Genomic DNA, 17,521 nt, shown 5'->3' with positions numbered 1-17,521 from the left:
GGCAGACAAATACAAGGGGCTCAAAGACCACCTCTTGAAGATTTTTGAACTTTCCGACGCCGAGAGGGCCCACCGCCTCTTTTCTCTGCAAGGCTTGGGTGACAGCAAGCCATCCGAGCTCATGGATAAAATGCTGAATCCGCTGGGACCGGCGCACACACCTGATTTCCTCTTTGTACAACTATTTCTGCGACAACTGCCTGCTCAGGTGCGGACTGCTTTGGCTAACACCAGCATTACTGATGCCGCAAGCTAGCTGAAGAAGCTGACAAGTTCTTCCTGGCCAGCCAACAGCAGCACTGCGCGTCCGCGCTCACCCCTGCCCACCCCCACACACCACCACCTGGTGACTCCATGGTGGTCGCCGCGGCAACCCCCGGTCGGCGACAGGAGCCCGGCCTGTGCTTTTACCATGCAACGTTCGGGGCCAAGGCGAAAAAGTGCACCTCCCCGTGCAATTTCAGCTCGTCGGGAAATGCCAAGGCCGGCGCTCACTAGTGGCCATGGGCGTCGGCGTGGAGGACAACAGGCTACTTTTCCTGCGAGACTCCATCTCGGGGCGGCGTTTCCTATGCGACACTGGGGCGCAGAGGAGTGTCGTACCTGCATCGAGTGTGGACGCCCTGTCGGGCGCTCACGGCCCTCCCATGGAAGCTGCTAACGGCAGCTCTATCCGTACGTACGGCACGAGGCACATTGACATGTGTTTTAACGGACAGCGGTTCAGCTGGGATTTTGTCACCGCCGACGTGGCATTTCCCCTCCTCGGTGCAGATTTTCTTTGTGCTCATGGGCTGCTGGTGGACGTCAGGAATCGACGCCTGATTGACGCCGTCACCTTCGCTTCACACGCATGTGCACTCAGCGATACAGGCTCCGGCAGGCTGTCCAGCATGCTCTCCAATGAGGACGTGTTTCTCCATCTTCTCTCCGAGTTCCCTGACCTCACTCAGCCCACATTCTCGTCATCTACGACCAAACGTGGGGTTGAGCACCACATCGTCACCACCGGCCCGCCGGTGCACGCCCGAGCTCGGCGCCTCGACCCGACCAAGCTCTCTGTCGCCAAGGCAGAGTTTGAGAACATGGAGCGCCTCGGCATCATCCGTCGCTCCAGCAGCCGGAGGGCTTCACCCCTCCACATAGTGCCTAAGCCTGGCGGTGGGTGGCGTCCATGTGGTGACTACCGTCGGCTCAATGACGCAACAACACCGGACCGCTACCCGGTCCCTCATATCCAAGATTTCTCTGCCCACCTGGCTGGGAAAGTGATCTTTTCCAAGGTGGACCTCGTCCGTGGATACCACCAGTGACCCGTCCATCCCGCTGATGTCCCCAAAACGGCTGTGACAACTCCGTTCGGACTGTTCGAGTTCCTGCGCATGCCGTTTGGGCTTAAGAACGCCGCGCAGTCCTTCCAACGCCTCATGGACTCAGTGTTGCAGGACCTGCCTTTCCTCTTTGTGTACCTGGATGACATCCTGGTCGCTAGCACCTCCGTGTCCGAGCACTTGTCCCACCTCAAAGCCCTTTTCGAGAGACTCAGCCTGCACGGGTTGATAGTTAACCCGGCCAAATGCCAGTTTGGTCTGAGCACCATCGACTTCCTGCCACCGGGTCACCAAGGACGGGGCGGCCCCCCTTCCATCTAAGGTGGAGGCCGTCGCAGACTTTCCACGCCCACACACGGCCCAGTCCCTCCGGGAGTTCATTGGCATGGTGTCCTTCTACCACCGGTTTATCCCCCGGGCTGCCGATCTCCTCCGCCCCCTATATGAGGCTCTGAAGGGCACAGCCCCCAAACACGCTGTGGACTGGTCTGCAGAGAGGGACACGGCTTTTAAGGATGTGAAGGCCGCCCTGGCTGACGCGGCGATGCTGGCACACCCTGTGTCTGGAGCGCCCATTGCCATCACGACGGATGCTTCGGACTACGCTGTCGGCGCGGTTTACGAGCAGTGGGTGAGCGGCAGCCGCTTGCCTTCTTCAGCCAGCAGTTGAACCTGAGAGAGCGCAAATACAGCACCTTTGATCGTGAGCTGCTTGGCCTTTTCCTCGCTGTTAGGCACTTTCGTTTCCTACTGGGGGGCCGTCAGTTCACGGCTTTCGTCGATCACAAACCGCTGGTGTTCGCGATGGCCAAGGTGGCAGAGCCGTGATCAGCCCGCCAGCAGCGACAGTTGGCCTACATCTCAGAGTTTACCACCAACGTGAGGCATGTCGCTGGGAAGTCCAACCCGGTCGCTGACTGTCTCTCCTGAGCCATCGCTGGTGCCGCCCATTTGGGACTCGACTACAGCCAGATGGCGGCTGACCAGGCCGCCGACCCAGGAGTGCAGGCACGCAGGACCGCCGACACAGGGCTGCAGTTGGAGGATGTGGCTTTCGACGACGCCGGCGCCACGCTTCTGTGCGACGTCTCTACGGGTCAGCCCCGACCAGTCGTTCCGACTGCTTGGAGGCGACGGGTCTTCGACGCAGTCCATGGGCTGTCTCACCCTGGCAGAAAGCCTTCACAGAGGTTGTTGGCGGCAAAGTTTGTCTGGCATGGACTCAAAAAGGATGTGAGGGACTGGGCTGACACCTGTGTGGAGTGCCAACGCTCCAAAGTGCTCCGGCACGTCAAAGCGCCCCTGATACCTTTCACGGTATCTGAGAGGAGGTTCGACCACGTGAATGTGGACCTGGTAGGCCCCCTACCCTCCTCCCGGGGTTTCACATACCTGCTCACCATGGTCGACAGGACCACGCGATGGCCAGAGGCCGTCCCGCTTTCGTCCACGACAGCGCCTGAGGTTGCCCGAGCGTTCATCGGAACCTGGGTCGCCCGCTTTGGCACCCCATCTGACCTCTCCTCGGACAGAGGGCCGCAATTCACGTCAGCGCTCTGGGAAGAGATCACCGCGGGTTTAGGGGTGAGGCTCTATCGCACCACAGCATATCACCCTCAGGCGAATGGATTGGTCGAGAGGTTCCATCGCTCGATGAAGGCCGCATTGCGGGCTACCCTCAAGGACGACCGCTGGGTCGACAAACTGCCTTGGGTCATGCTTGGACTCAGGACGGCTCCCAAGGAGGACCTCCAGTCCTCATCCGCCGAACTGGTCTACGGACAGCCACTTCGGGGCCCGGGGGATTTCCTTCCCACCGCCACAGCTCCCTGGTCTGCCAGATGCCAACGGACTGCGCTGCAGGAGGAAGCCAGGGCTTTTGCACCGGTTCCCACTTCTCATTATGGCGGCTCTCAGTCCTATGTCCCCACGGAGCTGCGGTCGACGGAGTATGTTTTCATCCGTCACGACGCGCACCGCGGTCCCCTGCAGCCACCCTACGACGGCCCATTTCGGGTACGGGACACTGGAGATAAGCACTTTGTGGTGGAGGTTGGCAGCAGGCTGGAGCGGGTTTCTGTGGACCGCCTCAAGCCTGCTCATCTGGACTTAGACCGCCTTGTTGGTCTTGCCCTGCCCCCACGGCGGGGGCGCCCCCCCGGCTCTGCCCCCCTCCCCCGGCGAGCCGCTCCCTGCTTCCCCAGCCCCTCCCTTTCCCCGGTCCAGCTATGGGGACTCTGCTGCTTTGCCTGCGGTTAACCAGCCCCCAGCTCCTGTTCAGCGGAGCCGTTGGGGCAGAGAGATCCGCCCCCCTCGCCACACTGACTTTTCGTATTAAGGCGAATCCTGGGGGGACGTGTGTAGTGGTTATGGGGCTACATAATTCCCCTTATTGAGGTAGTACGAACGTTAGTTTACAGCTGCTGTTTCCTCGGTTCGGGTTTACAGTGACACACTTCCGCTGCGCGGGTTTTTTGTTGTAATGGTGGAAGGAAAAAATGGTGCACGTTGTGTAGCCGAAAGAGAAAGTTGTCACGACTCCTGCTTGAGCTCCTCTACAAAACCATCTTTACTACGGTCTGAAGAGGCTAACGGCGGCTGTAGATGTTGGATGTGAATATGTGATCAGTTATCAATATAAAACCGTCTACTACGATCTGAAGTGGCTTACGTCGGCCGAAGATGTTGGATGTGAATATGTGATGAATTATCTGATGAATTATCACTATGAAACCATCTTTACTACGGTCAGAAGACGCTAACGGCGCTGTAGATGTTGGATGTGAATATGTGATGAATTATCAATATAAAACCGTCTTTACTACGGTCTGAAGAGGCTTACGTCAGCCGAAGATGTTGGCTGTGAATATGTGATGAGTTATGTGATGAATTATCAATATGAAACCGTCTTTACTACGGTCAGGAAGAGGCTAACGGCGGCTGTAGATGTTGGATGTGAATATGTGATGAATTATCAATATGAAACCGTCTTTACTACGGTCTGAAGAGGCGAACTGTCATGTACCGGTTTGGCATGTAAGGGCACCCGCGAGGAATATTGTTCGGGCAGTCTTGCAATACGGTGGAATAAAGCAAGCTACGTTAGGCATTGTGTAATAACGGTGTGCCTAATCATTTATAATTAATGAAACCTAAATAAGCATATAGGTGGGAATAACAGATCAGAACAATGGCGACGAGTGATGTACCGAGCCTAAGCTAAGTGATGAGATAAGGTTCGTAACGTTTAGTTAGATCTGAAGTGTAGCTAACAGTTGTAGCTAGCTAGCTAGCGCGGCAGCATGGAAAAGACAGCATGCGTACCGACGTTTGATTGCTACTCCGACCCGGCGACTTTGGGGCCGCGGTGGACAAGATGGCTAATGTCATTTGAACTGTTTGCTGATGGGAAAGGTCTGATCATCGAGGATAACACCGAGGATGCAGTGAAGCAGCGCCGGAGAGCAGCACGTCTTCTGCATCACGCAGGTCCAGACACACAGGACATCGTTTCAACTTTGGACGGCACCGGAGAGGTGACTGATTATGATGCCGCTGTTGCAGCTTTGAACAGCTATTTCGTGCCTCAGGTAAATGCTGCATTCGCCCGCCAGACATTTCAGAAAATCTCCCAGAATCAGGGGGAGACAGTACAACAATTCGCTACACGCTTGAGACGTGCGGCAAAAGACTGCGGTTTCAGTGGAGACACAGACGATCAGATTAGAGATGCAATTGTAAGCAAATGCACGTCAAGTTATATTCGCCGTAGACTCCTCGAGGAGGCGCGTGGTTTGGTGCTTGCTTGCGCTCTCGAGCTGGCGGCACAGTGTGAACAAATTGAAGAACAAATGGCGGAGATGTCTGTGAGGGAGGGGAAAGCAGAGGCGACTGTGAGTCGTGTCTCACAGAAAGGAGGGAAATATCAGAAAAGAGGACAAGGGAGACCGGGCGCGGATAGAGGAACAACGGACAAAATGGACAAAACGTGTTTTAGATGTGGACATTCAGACCACTTTGGGAAAGACCCCAATTGTCCCGCGCGCGGCCAAACGTGTCGCAAATGCAATGGTAGAGACCATTTCGCAAAGCAATGCAAAACAAAAGGTGCAACAGGAAAGGAAAAAGTGCATAAAATAGAGATAGAAGAACATGATTATGCCTCTGTATTGAGTGATACAAACAAGTCAGATAGGCTCAACATAAATGTGGGAGGAGTTAGCTTGAAGATGCTTGTCGACTCCGGGGCTACTTGCAATGTGATAGACGAAAAGACCTGGGAGGGTTTAAAGTCAGAGAGGAAGGAAACTATTTTCCTATTCATCTAACCAACCTCTACCCATTAAAGGGGCGTTCACATGCAAAGTAAAAATAGGAGAACGCTGTGAACAAGCAGAATTCATAGTAATCAGAGGTGATGGAGAACCACTACTAGGAAAAGAGTTGGCCATGAAACTAGGTGTACTGAAAATAGGTGCCAACATATCAGCCGTCAGAGACATGAACCAACCACTTCAGCAGCAGTACCCGACTATATTTCAGGGGGTAGGGAAGCTGAAAACAAAACAGATAACGCTACACATAGACCCAGAGGTGACACCAGTAGCACAGCCACTAAGGCGTATACCCTTCAACCTACGGGCGCCTGTGGAGGCCAAGATAAAAGAGCTCCTAGATCTAGACATAATAGAACCGGTCGATGGACCAACACCATGGGTAAATCCAGTGGTCCTCGTGCCCAAGGCAAACTCAGAAATAAGACTGTGTTTAGACATGCGACAGGCAAACCTTGCCATCATCAGAGAGAGGTATCCAATACCCACTGTGGATGAGCTACTACAAAGGATGAATGGATCGGTGGTGTCTAGTAAACTGGACTTAAAGTGGGGCTACCACCAACTTGAAATGACCCCAGAATCACGCGGAATCACCACATTCGCCATCCACAACGGAGTCTACAGATACAAGAGACTCATCTTCGGCGTGTCTTCCACCAGCGAACAGTACCAGCATGAAATCGCCGCTGCACTGGCTGGTATAGAAGGTGTGGAGAACATCTCAGATGATGTCATAGTCCACGCTAAGGATGAGGAGACACACAACGAGCGACTACACACAGTCATGAGGAGACTGGAGGAGTGCGGACTGACGCTAAACCCTGCCAAGTGTCAGTTCAACATGGATCGACTGATTTTCATGGGAATCCTGCTGTCTGAAAAAGGAATCGGTCCTACAGAGGAGAGAGTAAGAGCCGTGAGCGAGGCGAGAGAGCCGGAAAACGCATCGGAGGTGAGAAGCTTCCTCGGGCTCGTAAGTTACAGCAGCAGATTCATTCCACAGTTTGCAACAGTGTCAGAGCCGCTGCGACGCCTGTCAAGAAAGGACACTCCGTTTGAATTCGGTCCAGAACAGAAACAAGCGTTTGAGGCGCTGAAAGAGGGCTTAGCCAAAGCAGGGACACTAGCCTACTTTAACAAAGATGCACCGACCAAAATCATTGCAGATGCTAGTCCAGTGGGATTAGGAGCAGTGTTAGTACAGACCCAGAATGGAGAAAATGTTCCCATTTGTTATGTCAGTCGTGGTCTAACCGACTGTGAACGCAGGTATTCTCAGACAGAGAAAGAGGCCTTAGGTCTGGTATGGGCGTGTGAAAGGTTACACCCATACATCTATGGTAGACGATTTGACTTGGTTACAGACCACAAACCTCTTGAATCCATCTACAGCCCACGCTCGAAACCATGCGCTCGTATAGAGCGATGGGTCCTAAGGTTACAGCCTTATGATTTTAAAGTAGTACATATCTCGGGCAAAAAGAACATAGCAGACCCACTATCACGTCTGCTGGGGAACAGCGCACTGAAACAGAAACATGCACACCGATCCGACGAGTACGTGAGATTCGTTGCAGTGAGTGCCACACCCAGAGCACTGACAACCCGCGAGGTGTAGGAGGCATCAGCCCACAACGAGGAGCTGATCGAGGTGCGTAAAGCTATTGAGAGTGGACACTTTGAGAAGTGCGCAGCATATGCCGCGGTGACTAGTGAGTTATGTGTAATAGGACAGTTGGTTCTACGTGGAACGCGTATTGTGCTGCCACAAGTACCGCGGGCACGCGCTCTCTCACTAGCACACGAAGGACACTTAGGAATTGTCGGAACTAAACAGCACCTCAGGAGCAAAGTCTGGTGGCCAACAATGGACAGAGCAGCCGAGAGACATTGTAGGTCATGTCAAGTTGTTGCTCGGCCAGACGCACCGGAACCGTTAAGACCAACAGAGTTACCAGAGGGGCCCTGGCAAGATATTGCCATTGACTTACTCGGACCCCTGCCGACAGGTGACTCGATTCTAGTTGTAGTTGATTACTACAGCCGCTACTATGAGTATGACGCGTTAAAGTCCACAACCACGTCAAAAGTGATAGACAGTCTAGAGACAATCTTCAGTCGACATGGACTTCCCGTCACACTGAGGTCGGACCAGGGTCCTCAGTTCAAATCAGAGGAGTTCAGTGAGTACTGTGACACCAACGGAATCAAGCATGTGAAAACAACGCCACGATGGGCGCAGGCGAACGGCGAGGTAGAACGTCAAAACGCCTCGCTGATGAAGAGGATTCGCATCGCTGTTTCAGATGGACTCAATTGGAAGCGAGAACTCAGAAGGTATGTGACAGTATACCGGAGCATCGATCACGTGACCACAGGGAAGAGTCCCGCGGAGTTGCTCTTCAAAAGAAAGATGAGGGGGAAGCTGCCAAGCATCACAGCAGCACACGCTGAGCTGGAGGTAAGAGACAGAGATGCAGAACAGAAAGGACAATCAAAGATCTATGCAGACGAACGGCGTCACGCCAGGTACTCGGATGTCAATGTCGGTGACACGGTCCTGGTGAGACAAGAAAAGACTGATAAACTGACAACACTATTCAACACAACGCCACACAAGGTGGTGAGCAAATCAGGAAACCAAGTTGTTGTCGAATCTCCAACCGGAGCCAGATACACACGGAACACAACATTCGTGAAGCGATACACCAGTACTCAGGAGACACCTGCCGTAGGGAGCAGAAGCATCACAGGATGCCGAGGACTGCACATCAAACAGAGAGATACTGGGTGCTCCAAACGCAGAGCGGAGCACCACCAGCAATGACACCCCGGCCGGGGGCAGACAGGCCTCCAAGAGAGAGACGCTTGCCATCGAGGCTGGCAGATTATGATATGACATAGACTGGAGAAATGTAAAAAAAACTGTTGGGTCAAGTTCAGTGACGATTGTTGTTTGATGATGCAAATGTGAAATTAACATGTTAAAAGGTCTTATATGTTTACGGACTGTTCATAAGTGAATATGTGTTAATGGAGAATTAATCCATGGTTCTAATTAAGGTGAAAGCATACAGAATGTGTGGTATGTGTTTTGGTTAGGAATGTTTTGATACTGTCATTATATGGGTTCATATTTTTGAATTGAAATTAACCTGAAGTTTATTTCCCAGAAAAGGAGGGATGTCATGTACCGGTTTGGCATGTAAGGGCACCCGTATGTATGTGACATCACCTGTTGACGTGGAGAGAAGCGCGAGGAATATTATTCAGGTAGTCTTGCAATACGGTGGAATAAAGCAAGCCACGTTAGGCATTGTGTAATAACGGTGTGCCTAATCATTTATAATTAATAACACCTAAATAAGCATATAGGTGGGAATAACAGATCAGAACACTAACGTCGGCTGTAGATGTTGGATGTGAATATGTGACGAGTTATACATATGAAACCATCTTTTCCACGGTCCAGCAAACTACCTGGACGGGCTAGCAGATAAAATTAAGCACCCTAACGGGTTTCCGACATAGATCGTGGCAGCTCAGCATTAACCTTCACATCGAGGGATTTATGGAAGTGGTTGTGTCTATTTTTATGCATTAGCTGCCATTACGGCTTCATTAAAAATTCAAGGAATAATGACTTACCATTTCCAACAGATATTACTTAGGTCGCCGTTGTTGTTGTTGTTCCTGTTCCTGTTCTTCTTCATCTGTAGCTTAATGGTGGTTAGCGAACAACTATTCAGGTGTATTACTGCCACCCTCTGGACCGGAAAATGGCTCGGGCTATATAATAACTATCAGTCCATTCATCCATCCATCCACCCGTCCATCCATTCATCCATCCATCCACCCATCCATTCATCCATCCATCCATCCATCCATTATCCAAACCGCTTATCCTGCTCTCAGGGTAGTAAAGTGCAGAGCAACAATAAATCAATTCATTTTCTGTCGCTACAGACACATTATCATCATGAGGTAGGCATATACCCACTGCCTAAAATATATCAATTTGTACAGAATGTTTTTGTATTTTCAAATTACTTGTATTTTAATTAAATACATTTTCTCATATCAGTATTTTGTATTTTATTTTGATACATTTGATGAGCAAGTATTTGTAATCGGGAAAAAAGATCCTGTTTTACGTATTTGTGTCCATCTCTAGTAGTGGAGTAAAAACGCAATTTACCATTTTTTATTTTTATTTTAATGTTGGTTGAAAATGTCATCTATAATCATCCCCAGTAGTAGAGTAAAACATAATTAATTTACCATTTGATATTTTAATTTTCATATTGGGTGTAGCATAGTTTGGGAGAGTGGGCGACTAACACTTCCCCTCCCTATGCGCGAAGACGACTGTACCCTTCGTCATCATCATCATTATCACGCAGTAGTGACGCAGGAGCCTCAAGTAGACGGAAATGCAACGGGACAAGGCCAGCAACGCTGTCGGGGCTGAAAAGTATGGGTATTATTGGTTTATTATCGTGTTATTATATCATTGTGATTGCAGTTCATTGTTTACATTGGTGGCATCATATCAATGTGTTAAATCCGAGTGAAGTCTCCTGAAGTGTCTCTATGTAGGCCAGACCGGGAGGCCGCCATCATGTCGAAATACTACGACGGGGTTGAGTTTCCTTTCTGTGACGAGTTCTCCAAATATGAAAAGCTCGCCAAAATCGGCCAGGGGACATTCGGGTGAGTAAGACCTTCCTGATCTGCAATCATGTCCTGGATGTTGGTTCTTCTGGCTCATGTAAACCGGGGATGACAGTTTGCTGGCTAGGCTAATGCTATGGGGGTCACATAAGCTTACTGTAGGCAGTAGTGATGTGGGTCAGGGTTTTATAAAACCCGCACCCACCGACCCGTTATCAGAGCAGACCCGCCTCGCCCAACCCGCTAAACTATGCATTTATTAACCACCCGAACCCGGCCCGCAAACCTCCAAATTTAGCCCAGGCTACGGCAAAGTTAGCAGTGTGTGGCGAAGTTAGCGGTATGTAGTTAAAAGTTAGCACTATGTGGTTTGTGAGCTGTTTGGCCAGGATAACACACTGATTGCAAGGCATAACCTGTCCTGTTTTTAACTATTCTCTGGTTAAGTCCGCCATATCGTCAGAACCAGAATCATGTGTATTGGCCATGTAGGTTTGCACTACATGGAATGTGACTCTGGTGTCGTAGCTCTCTCAGTGTACTTAACATAGAAAAACAACACTACAACACAACAAGCTTCACATATATACACAAGGATTGACTTATACAGGTGAAATAAGAGGTGATAAAGTTCAGTGGTGCAGATATATATATCAGAGATGCTGAAATAGATGTTACCAGGTTACTTACATACATGCCTGAGGTAGATGGACATGACAGTGTACCAGTACAGTACAGTGTACAGTACAGTATATACAAAATGGTTGAATTTATTGATTGTCATCTGCAACAATCACTTGGAAGTACATGGATTTTTCGACTCCATATACTTCCAGGGATGTCCAATTTGTTTTTTTTTTACAAAACTTTATTAAAGAAAATGCAGCAATATGTTGAACAAAAATAGAAAAAAGGTCATACACAGGGCATTTTCAGTTATTTCATTGTCTTCCAAACCGCAAACACCCGTAACCCCCTACCTTACACCCCATCCTGCAGGCCTGTTCCACAGGAATCAAGTTACTATAGTAGTATAAATAAAGATAGAAATTACAGTAAATATAATCGAGCACTACAATTCAGTTTAAAAATAGAGATGTATATAACTATCGGTATAAGTTATACTCATAAAGACAGGTATTTCTGGTCACAATCCGCGTTTTGATTGGCCATTATCATAAACATGGCCGACCTACTTCTGTTTTTCAGAATACATCCATAGTCAAGATCAGTTTGAACAATGATAAGACAACGTTTTGTTCTCTCTCGGGCATCCGGGTAGCATAGCGGTCTATTCTATTGCCTACCAACATGAGGATCTCCGGTTCGAATCCCGTATTACCTCCGGCTTGGTAGGTGTCCCTACAGACACAATTGGCCGAGTCTGTGGCTGGGAAGCCGAATGTGGGTATATGTCCTGGTCACTGCACTAGCTCCTCCTCTGGATAGTCAGGGCACCTGTTCGGGGGGGAGGGGGAACGGGGGGGAATACTGTGATCCTCCCATGCCCTACATCCTCCTAGCAAACTTCAGTTGAAAAGAAGCGGCTGGCGACTCCACATGTATCAGAGGAAGAATGTGGTAGTCTGCAGAGGGAGTGGAGCAGCGTCCTGGATGGCTCGGAAAATAGGGTAATTAGCTGGATATAATTGGGGAGAAAAAAAGGGGAAAAATCCATTTTGTTCCCTCTGACTGTGATAACATTATTATACATTTTGCTATAGTTCATGGCGCAGGGGAAACCTTCAATAAAGTCTAGGAAAGGACTCCAGGTCAAAGTAAAGTTTTTGCAGGTTTTCCATATTTTATATCGGAGCTTTTCTAAAGGTAGAAAGGACAGCACCTCACTTAACCACTGCAAAAATTACGGAGCTTTATTCAACTTCCAGTTAAAAAGAATAAGTCTGTGAGCCAGCAATGAAGCAAATGCATTTGCCTGCAAAGTTGTGACATTACAGTTAGGAGGTGGTATGCCAAAGATAGAAGTATAGTATGTCCCCAATAACTGTTGAGAGAGGGGCATGCCCAGAACATGTGTCCCACTGAGGCTGGACTATGGCTGCACCTCGGACACCCAGTCTGTGGTGGGAAAGATTCTGGCAAGCTTGTCCCCTGAATAGTGAAGACGGTGAAGCATCTTAAATTGAATTAAACCATGTTGGTCGTATACACAATGAGGAAGTGTGTATACGAGTTAAGCTGTCCCACCATGCCTCTTCAGAAAGCTCTACACCCAAATCTCTCTCCTATGTAGTTTTTGTTTTGTCCCAGGACATCTGTTTTAATCCCTGTATCAGTGTGTAAATTATAGAGACCCATTTCTTCCCAAAGGGATCCATCTCTAGAATAACATCTAATTGGCTCCTGGTGGCAGATACAGAAACAGGGAAACACTTTCTTGGCAGAACTACGGATTTGAAGGTATCTGAAAAAATGGGATCTGGGCAAGTTATGGTTTTTGGTAAGTGTTTCAAATGAGGTTAATGTTCCGTCTTTAAATAGATCACAGAAAAACACCAGTCCATTTCTATGCCAATGTTTAAATGCGTTATCTAACACAGATGACAAGAAGAGTTGATTATTTGCTACTGGACAAAGCCCGCTAGCATGCTTTAATCCAAAATGCCTCCTAAACTGTAGCCATATCCTAAGTGAAGCTTTAACCACTGGGTTTTTTATTTGTATGTTACAATTATGTGGTAGTAGAGAGGTGAATATCGGTAAAAGATAGGATAAGAGTTCCATGTGAACCCAATCTGTACCCTGTTCATTCTTATATGTAAATGCTCAATGTAAAAGTTTTACAATGTTCGCAGCCCAGTAGTAACAAATAAAGTTCATCCTGGGGTTTGAATTGTTCCAGATGAATGATGAAATTAATCTAGCTAATTGTTGAAAAGTTGTCTTAGGTATGAATATGGGAATCATTTGAAAAAGATAGAGAAATCTGGGTAAGACTGTCATTTTAACTATATTAATGTAGCCCGCTAATGAAATTGGTAAGCGTTGACCACTTTTTAAAATCTTGTTTTGTTCGTTCTATTAGTGTTTTAAAGTTATGATTATATAACCTTTCCATTGTATGGGTGACTTTGATTCCTAAATATGTAAATACATTGTGTTCAAGTTTAAATGGAAAGCTAGAGTAGTCTCTATCAGTGTCGTTAATCGGAAAAAGCAAGCTCTTTGAATAGTTCATCTTATAACCTGACAGGCGACCAAAGTTATCCAGGGTAAGTAATAGTCTTGGTATAGATTCTATTGGGTTGGATATATATAACAACTGGTCATCTGCATAAAGTGATACCTTATGCAATTTACCGCCTCATGAGATACCTTTAATGCCATCCTCTGCCCTAAGAGCTATAGCGAGTGGCTCAATTGCCAAATTGAACAGGTAAGGAGAAAGGCTGTAGCCCTGTCTGCAGCCCCTATGGAGCGAAAAATAATCAGACATAATATTATCTGTCCGCACTGCGGCTGTCGGTGAGCAATATCATATTTTAACCCATGCTAGGAATGATGAACCAAATCCAAACCTTTCTAGAACAGCGAATAGATACTGCCATTCGATGCGGTCAAATGCCTTCTCAGCGTCTAAAGAAATCACTACTTCTGTCTGTTCTACAGAATGTGGTGTGTACAGTACATTGAATAGGCGGCGCATGTTATAGAATGACTGCCTGCCTGGTATAAAGCCAGTTTGATCAGGGTTAACAACCGTTGGGACTACAGTTTCAATACGAGTGGCCAAGATTTTTGTAAGGATTTTGTAGATGCATTTCAACAAGCTTACAGGGCAGTAGGAGCCACACAGTAGGGGAACTTTGTCTTTTTTAAGTAACACTGATATGATTACCTGCATCATAGTTCGCAGTAATTTCTGTTGGTTAAAAATTTCCTGATACAACAGGCTAAGTATCGGTGCCAGCTTGGTAGCAAATTCTTTATACATTTCAATTGCGAAACCATCCGGACCCAGTGCTTTGTTGCTCTGCGTGGATTTAATTACTTGTATCACTTCCTCTGTTGATAGCTCTTTGTCTGTCTGTGCTCTCAAGGGCAATTTTTGGTGTGGTCAGACCGTCTAAAAAAGTGAAAATATGCGACAAGTCGCTGGGCAGGTTTGCACTATAAAGGGTAATGTATAATTGTTTAAACTGGTTATTGATGGTGTCTGGGTTGGTAGTCTTTACCCCAGCTGCTGTGCAAATTTCAGGAAGTGTTAGCGGCTGTGGACTGTCTAACCTGATGGGCTAAGAGTTTTCCAGCTTTCTATCCATGTTCATAAAATGTCTGTTTTGATTTAAAGAATAATTGTTCTGTTTGTTTAATGGAGAGATTGTCGAATTCTGTTTTTAAGAATATTTTTTTCTTTTAAAGCTCAGATGTTGGGGAATCAGCATATGAACGATCCACTTCCGCTATACTATGGGACAGTTCTGTTAGACGTTGTTTATGTTTCTTTCTCTCATGTGCTGTGTATGAGAATATTTGGCCTCTAAGGTAGGCTTTGAGAGCCTCCCAAACAATGGTTAGTGGCATGTCCGGAGTGTGGTTGAGTTCCATAAAGATATCTATCTGCTGGGAGAGAACATTTTTAAAGGAGTCTTTGAACAGTAATAAGAGGATCAAATCGCCAGGTGCATTGGGGTTTAGGGCAGTCTAGGAAGCCTATATGTAGCTGTACAGGACTATGATCCGAAATAACAATACTATTATATTGGCTCCCCCTACCCATAGGAAGGACCCTACTATCCAGGAGAAAAAAATCAATCCTTGAGTAAGAATGGTGCACTGGGGGGGGGGTCCACGGTGGTGTAGCGGTCTAAGCATCGGCTTTGTGTCGATGCAGTTGCCCACTGGGGACTGGGGTTCGCGCCCCAGTCTCGTCAGATCCGACTATGGCCGGACGCGATGAAGCAGCAATCAAACGCTGTCTTCGGGAGGGGGGTGGAGTTGGCTTGTGTTCGTCACGTGAATGCGTCTCTGGTGTGTCGGAAAAAAACAGTGGTTCAGCCTGGAGTCGCCTTGTCACGAAAGTGGGAAGGCGGTCTCCTTCGAGACTGCCGGCCGGAGAGATGCACTTGGCGAACGCATGCAGTACGAGGGTGGGTGTTTGAATTAAAATAGGGATCGATTGGCCACTAAATTGGGAGAAAAAAGGGAAAAATCAAATAAATTTTTAAAAAGAATGGTGCACTGGGGGAAAAAAGGGGTATTGTTTAGTAGTTGGGTTGTTTCTTCTCCAGGGATCGAAAAGAGAGTAGGATTCCATAAATGAGTGGATAACAGCACCTGCCTTTGAGATTTTACTATTAGGTCTTGTGTTTGATCTGTCTGAATATGGATGTAATACACTATTAAAATTTCCCCCCAATATCAATTGGTAATTATTTAGGTCTGGGAGGGTTGTTATGAAACTAGAGAAAAAAAGTGAGTCATCCCAATTTGGTCCATATACATTTGCTAGTGCCACACGTGTACCATACGGGTTACCCATCACTATCACATACTGGGGTCAGAAATAGTCTGCAGTGGAACGAATGGGATACCCTTCCTGATCAAGATTGCCGTGCCCCGCGTTCTATTCTCATTCCTGGAACAGAAAATTTGTCCTATCCAAGCTTTCTTTAGTTTTGCGTGTTCACTTGACCGAAGGTGAGTTTCCTGTAAGAACATGAAATCAGCTCTCATAGATTTGAAATATACAAAAACCCTACTACACTGGATTGTGAATTCCCTTTATATCCCAGCTCAAAAAAACGAAGATAACCTGTATTTTGAGCTTCAGACATTTTGTCTAAAAATGAAAAGAGAAAAAACAAAACTAGCTACAAAGCAAAAACAGAGCCTTGAGAACCCAGGCTGATCTACTAATTCCCTAGAGATCACATCTCCCATTTCTAGTATAACATGGCAAATAACCATATAAAATTCCCTAACAAGCCCTAACCAGGGCGAACAGTGGTCTTATTAAGATTATATTTAATTAAAGGGTATTTATATACTTAAGAAATATATATCAACACCCATATTGGAAAAAAATAAAATAAAATATATCAAACACCCATATAACAGCAGTTATAATACAGTTCCTTTGTAGATAAGTGACATTGACCTGGGTGTCACCGTAGCAGTCTCTGGCAAGTCACCAAAGTACTGTTACAGGTCTCATAATAATTAGCATCCGTACACATATATACAAATATATACATGCACACACTCGATAATAATAAAACAGAAAAATAGCTTTGTAAATGGGCAGCAGGTATTAAACATTCGTATTCAATGAAAAAGGCAACATTATCTGTGAGTCTCAAATTACAAAAGTTAGAGTAAATAGATAAAGTTAAACTGTAACGTTACCCTGTCATCTTGGTGCCTTAGCTAGTTACTTCTGCTAGTTGTTGGCACTTAGCAGCTAATATCAACTAGCCGTCAATACCAGTTAGCCACAAATATATTCGAGTTTATCAAATGACTAATGTAATGTAATGTAATGTCATTTTACTGTACATTGTCCTGAGGCTTTAGATTCTTCCTGATGTAATCCATCACCTTAGATGGGTCTTCGAACCGCTTTTCTTGGCCGAACGATGAGGTGATACGTAGCACCGCCGGGAACAGGATCTCAAACTTGATGCCCTGGCAGCTTTGGAGTAGCCGCTTAGCTTTGGAGAAGGCCGATCTCTTTTTCGCCACCGGTGTAATCCGGGAAGATGCTCACTCTCTTGCCATGCAGGGTCAACGGAGCTGAACGGGCAGCTTTGCAGAAAACCTCCTCTCTCTCTGAGAAATAGTGAAACTTCACCACGATTATCCTGGGGGGGGTTCTCCTTCGTTGGGCGAGTGCCGCAGGCTGTGGTGAACCCGGTCTAGGGTCGGGGTGAATCTGAGGCCTAGTAACTCCTGCAGTGGCTTAGCGATGGTAATAGCAGGCTGCTGGCCTCCACTGTTTTCGAATCTCTCTTTTATCCTGACAATGCGTGCATTACACCGGTGTTGTCGTCCCTCCAGATCAGTTACCTTCTGGCGTAGCATAGTGACTTCAGATTTTAGTTGACCGATCTCCTCCATATTCGTCGTCTTGTCTGAGTATGTGTTCAGGCCGTCCTCCACATCTTTCAGACAGGTCTCTTGTTTCGTCATGCTGTCCTTTATAGAGTCTATTTTTGC

At 47.4% G+C, this 17,521-nt stretch overlaps 2 protein-coding genes across 3 annotated transcripts in view; one reads left to right on the top strand and one right to left on the bottom strand.

Annotated features, from left to right (window-relative positions):
• Nucleotides 1–9,370, bottom strand: part of dpm2 (dolichyl-phosphate mannosyltransferase subunit 2, regulatory) — a 60,507-nt gene extending 51,137 nt beyond the window's left edge. The window contains exon 1 of the mRNA XM_056291090.1: nucleotides 9,317–9,370. Within this exon, the coding sequence (XP_056147065.1) occupies nucleotides 9,317–9,319 (3 nt within the window). The 5' untranslated portion in view covers nucleotides 9,320–9,370. The remainder of the gene's footprint in view (nucleotides 1–9,316) is intronic.
• A 709-nt stretch (nucleotides 9,371–10,079) lies between these two features.
• The window catches only part of LOC130121777 (cyclin-dependent kinase 9), a 45,948-nt gene continuing 38,506 nt past the window's right edge, over nucleotides 10,080–17,521 (top strand). The window contains exons 1-2 of one of the 2 annotated variants that reach the window (XM_056290663.1): nucleotides 10,080–10,142; nucleotides 10,268–10,381. In XM_056290663.1, the coding sequence (XP_056146638.1) occupies nucleotides 10,102–10,142; nucleotides 10,268–10,381 (155 nt within the window). In that variant the 5' untranslated portion in view covers nucleotides 10,080–10,101. Of the gene's footprint in view, nucleotides 10,143–10,267; nucleotides 10,382–12,673; nucleotides 12,764–17,521 lie in introns of those variants that run through there. The other variant, XM_056290665.1, reaches the window with a different exon arrangement.

Source organism: Lampris incognitus, chromosome 12, assembly GCF_029633865.1.
Source record: "Lampris incognitus isolate fLamInc1 chromosome 12, fLamInc1.hap2, whole genome shotgun sequence".
NCBI classification, from domain to species: domain Eukaryota; kingdom Metazoa; phylum Chordata; class Actinopteri; order Lampriformes; family Lampridae; genus Lampris; species Lampris incognitus.
The sequence above is the reverse complement of the archived record's forward strand: the minus strand, read 5'-3'. Positions and strand labels throughout refer to the sequence as shown.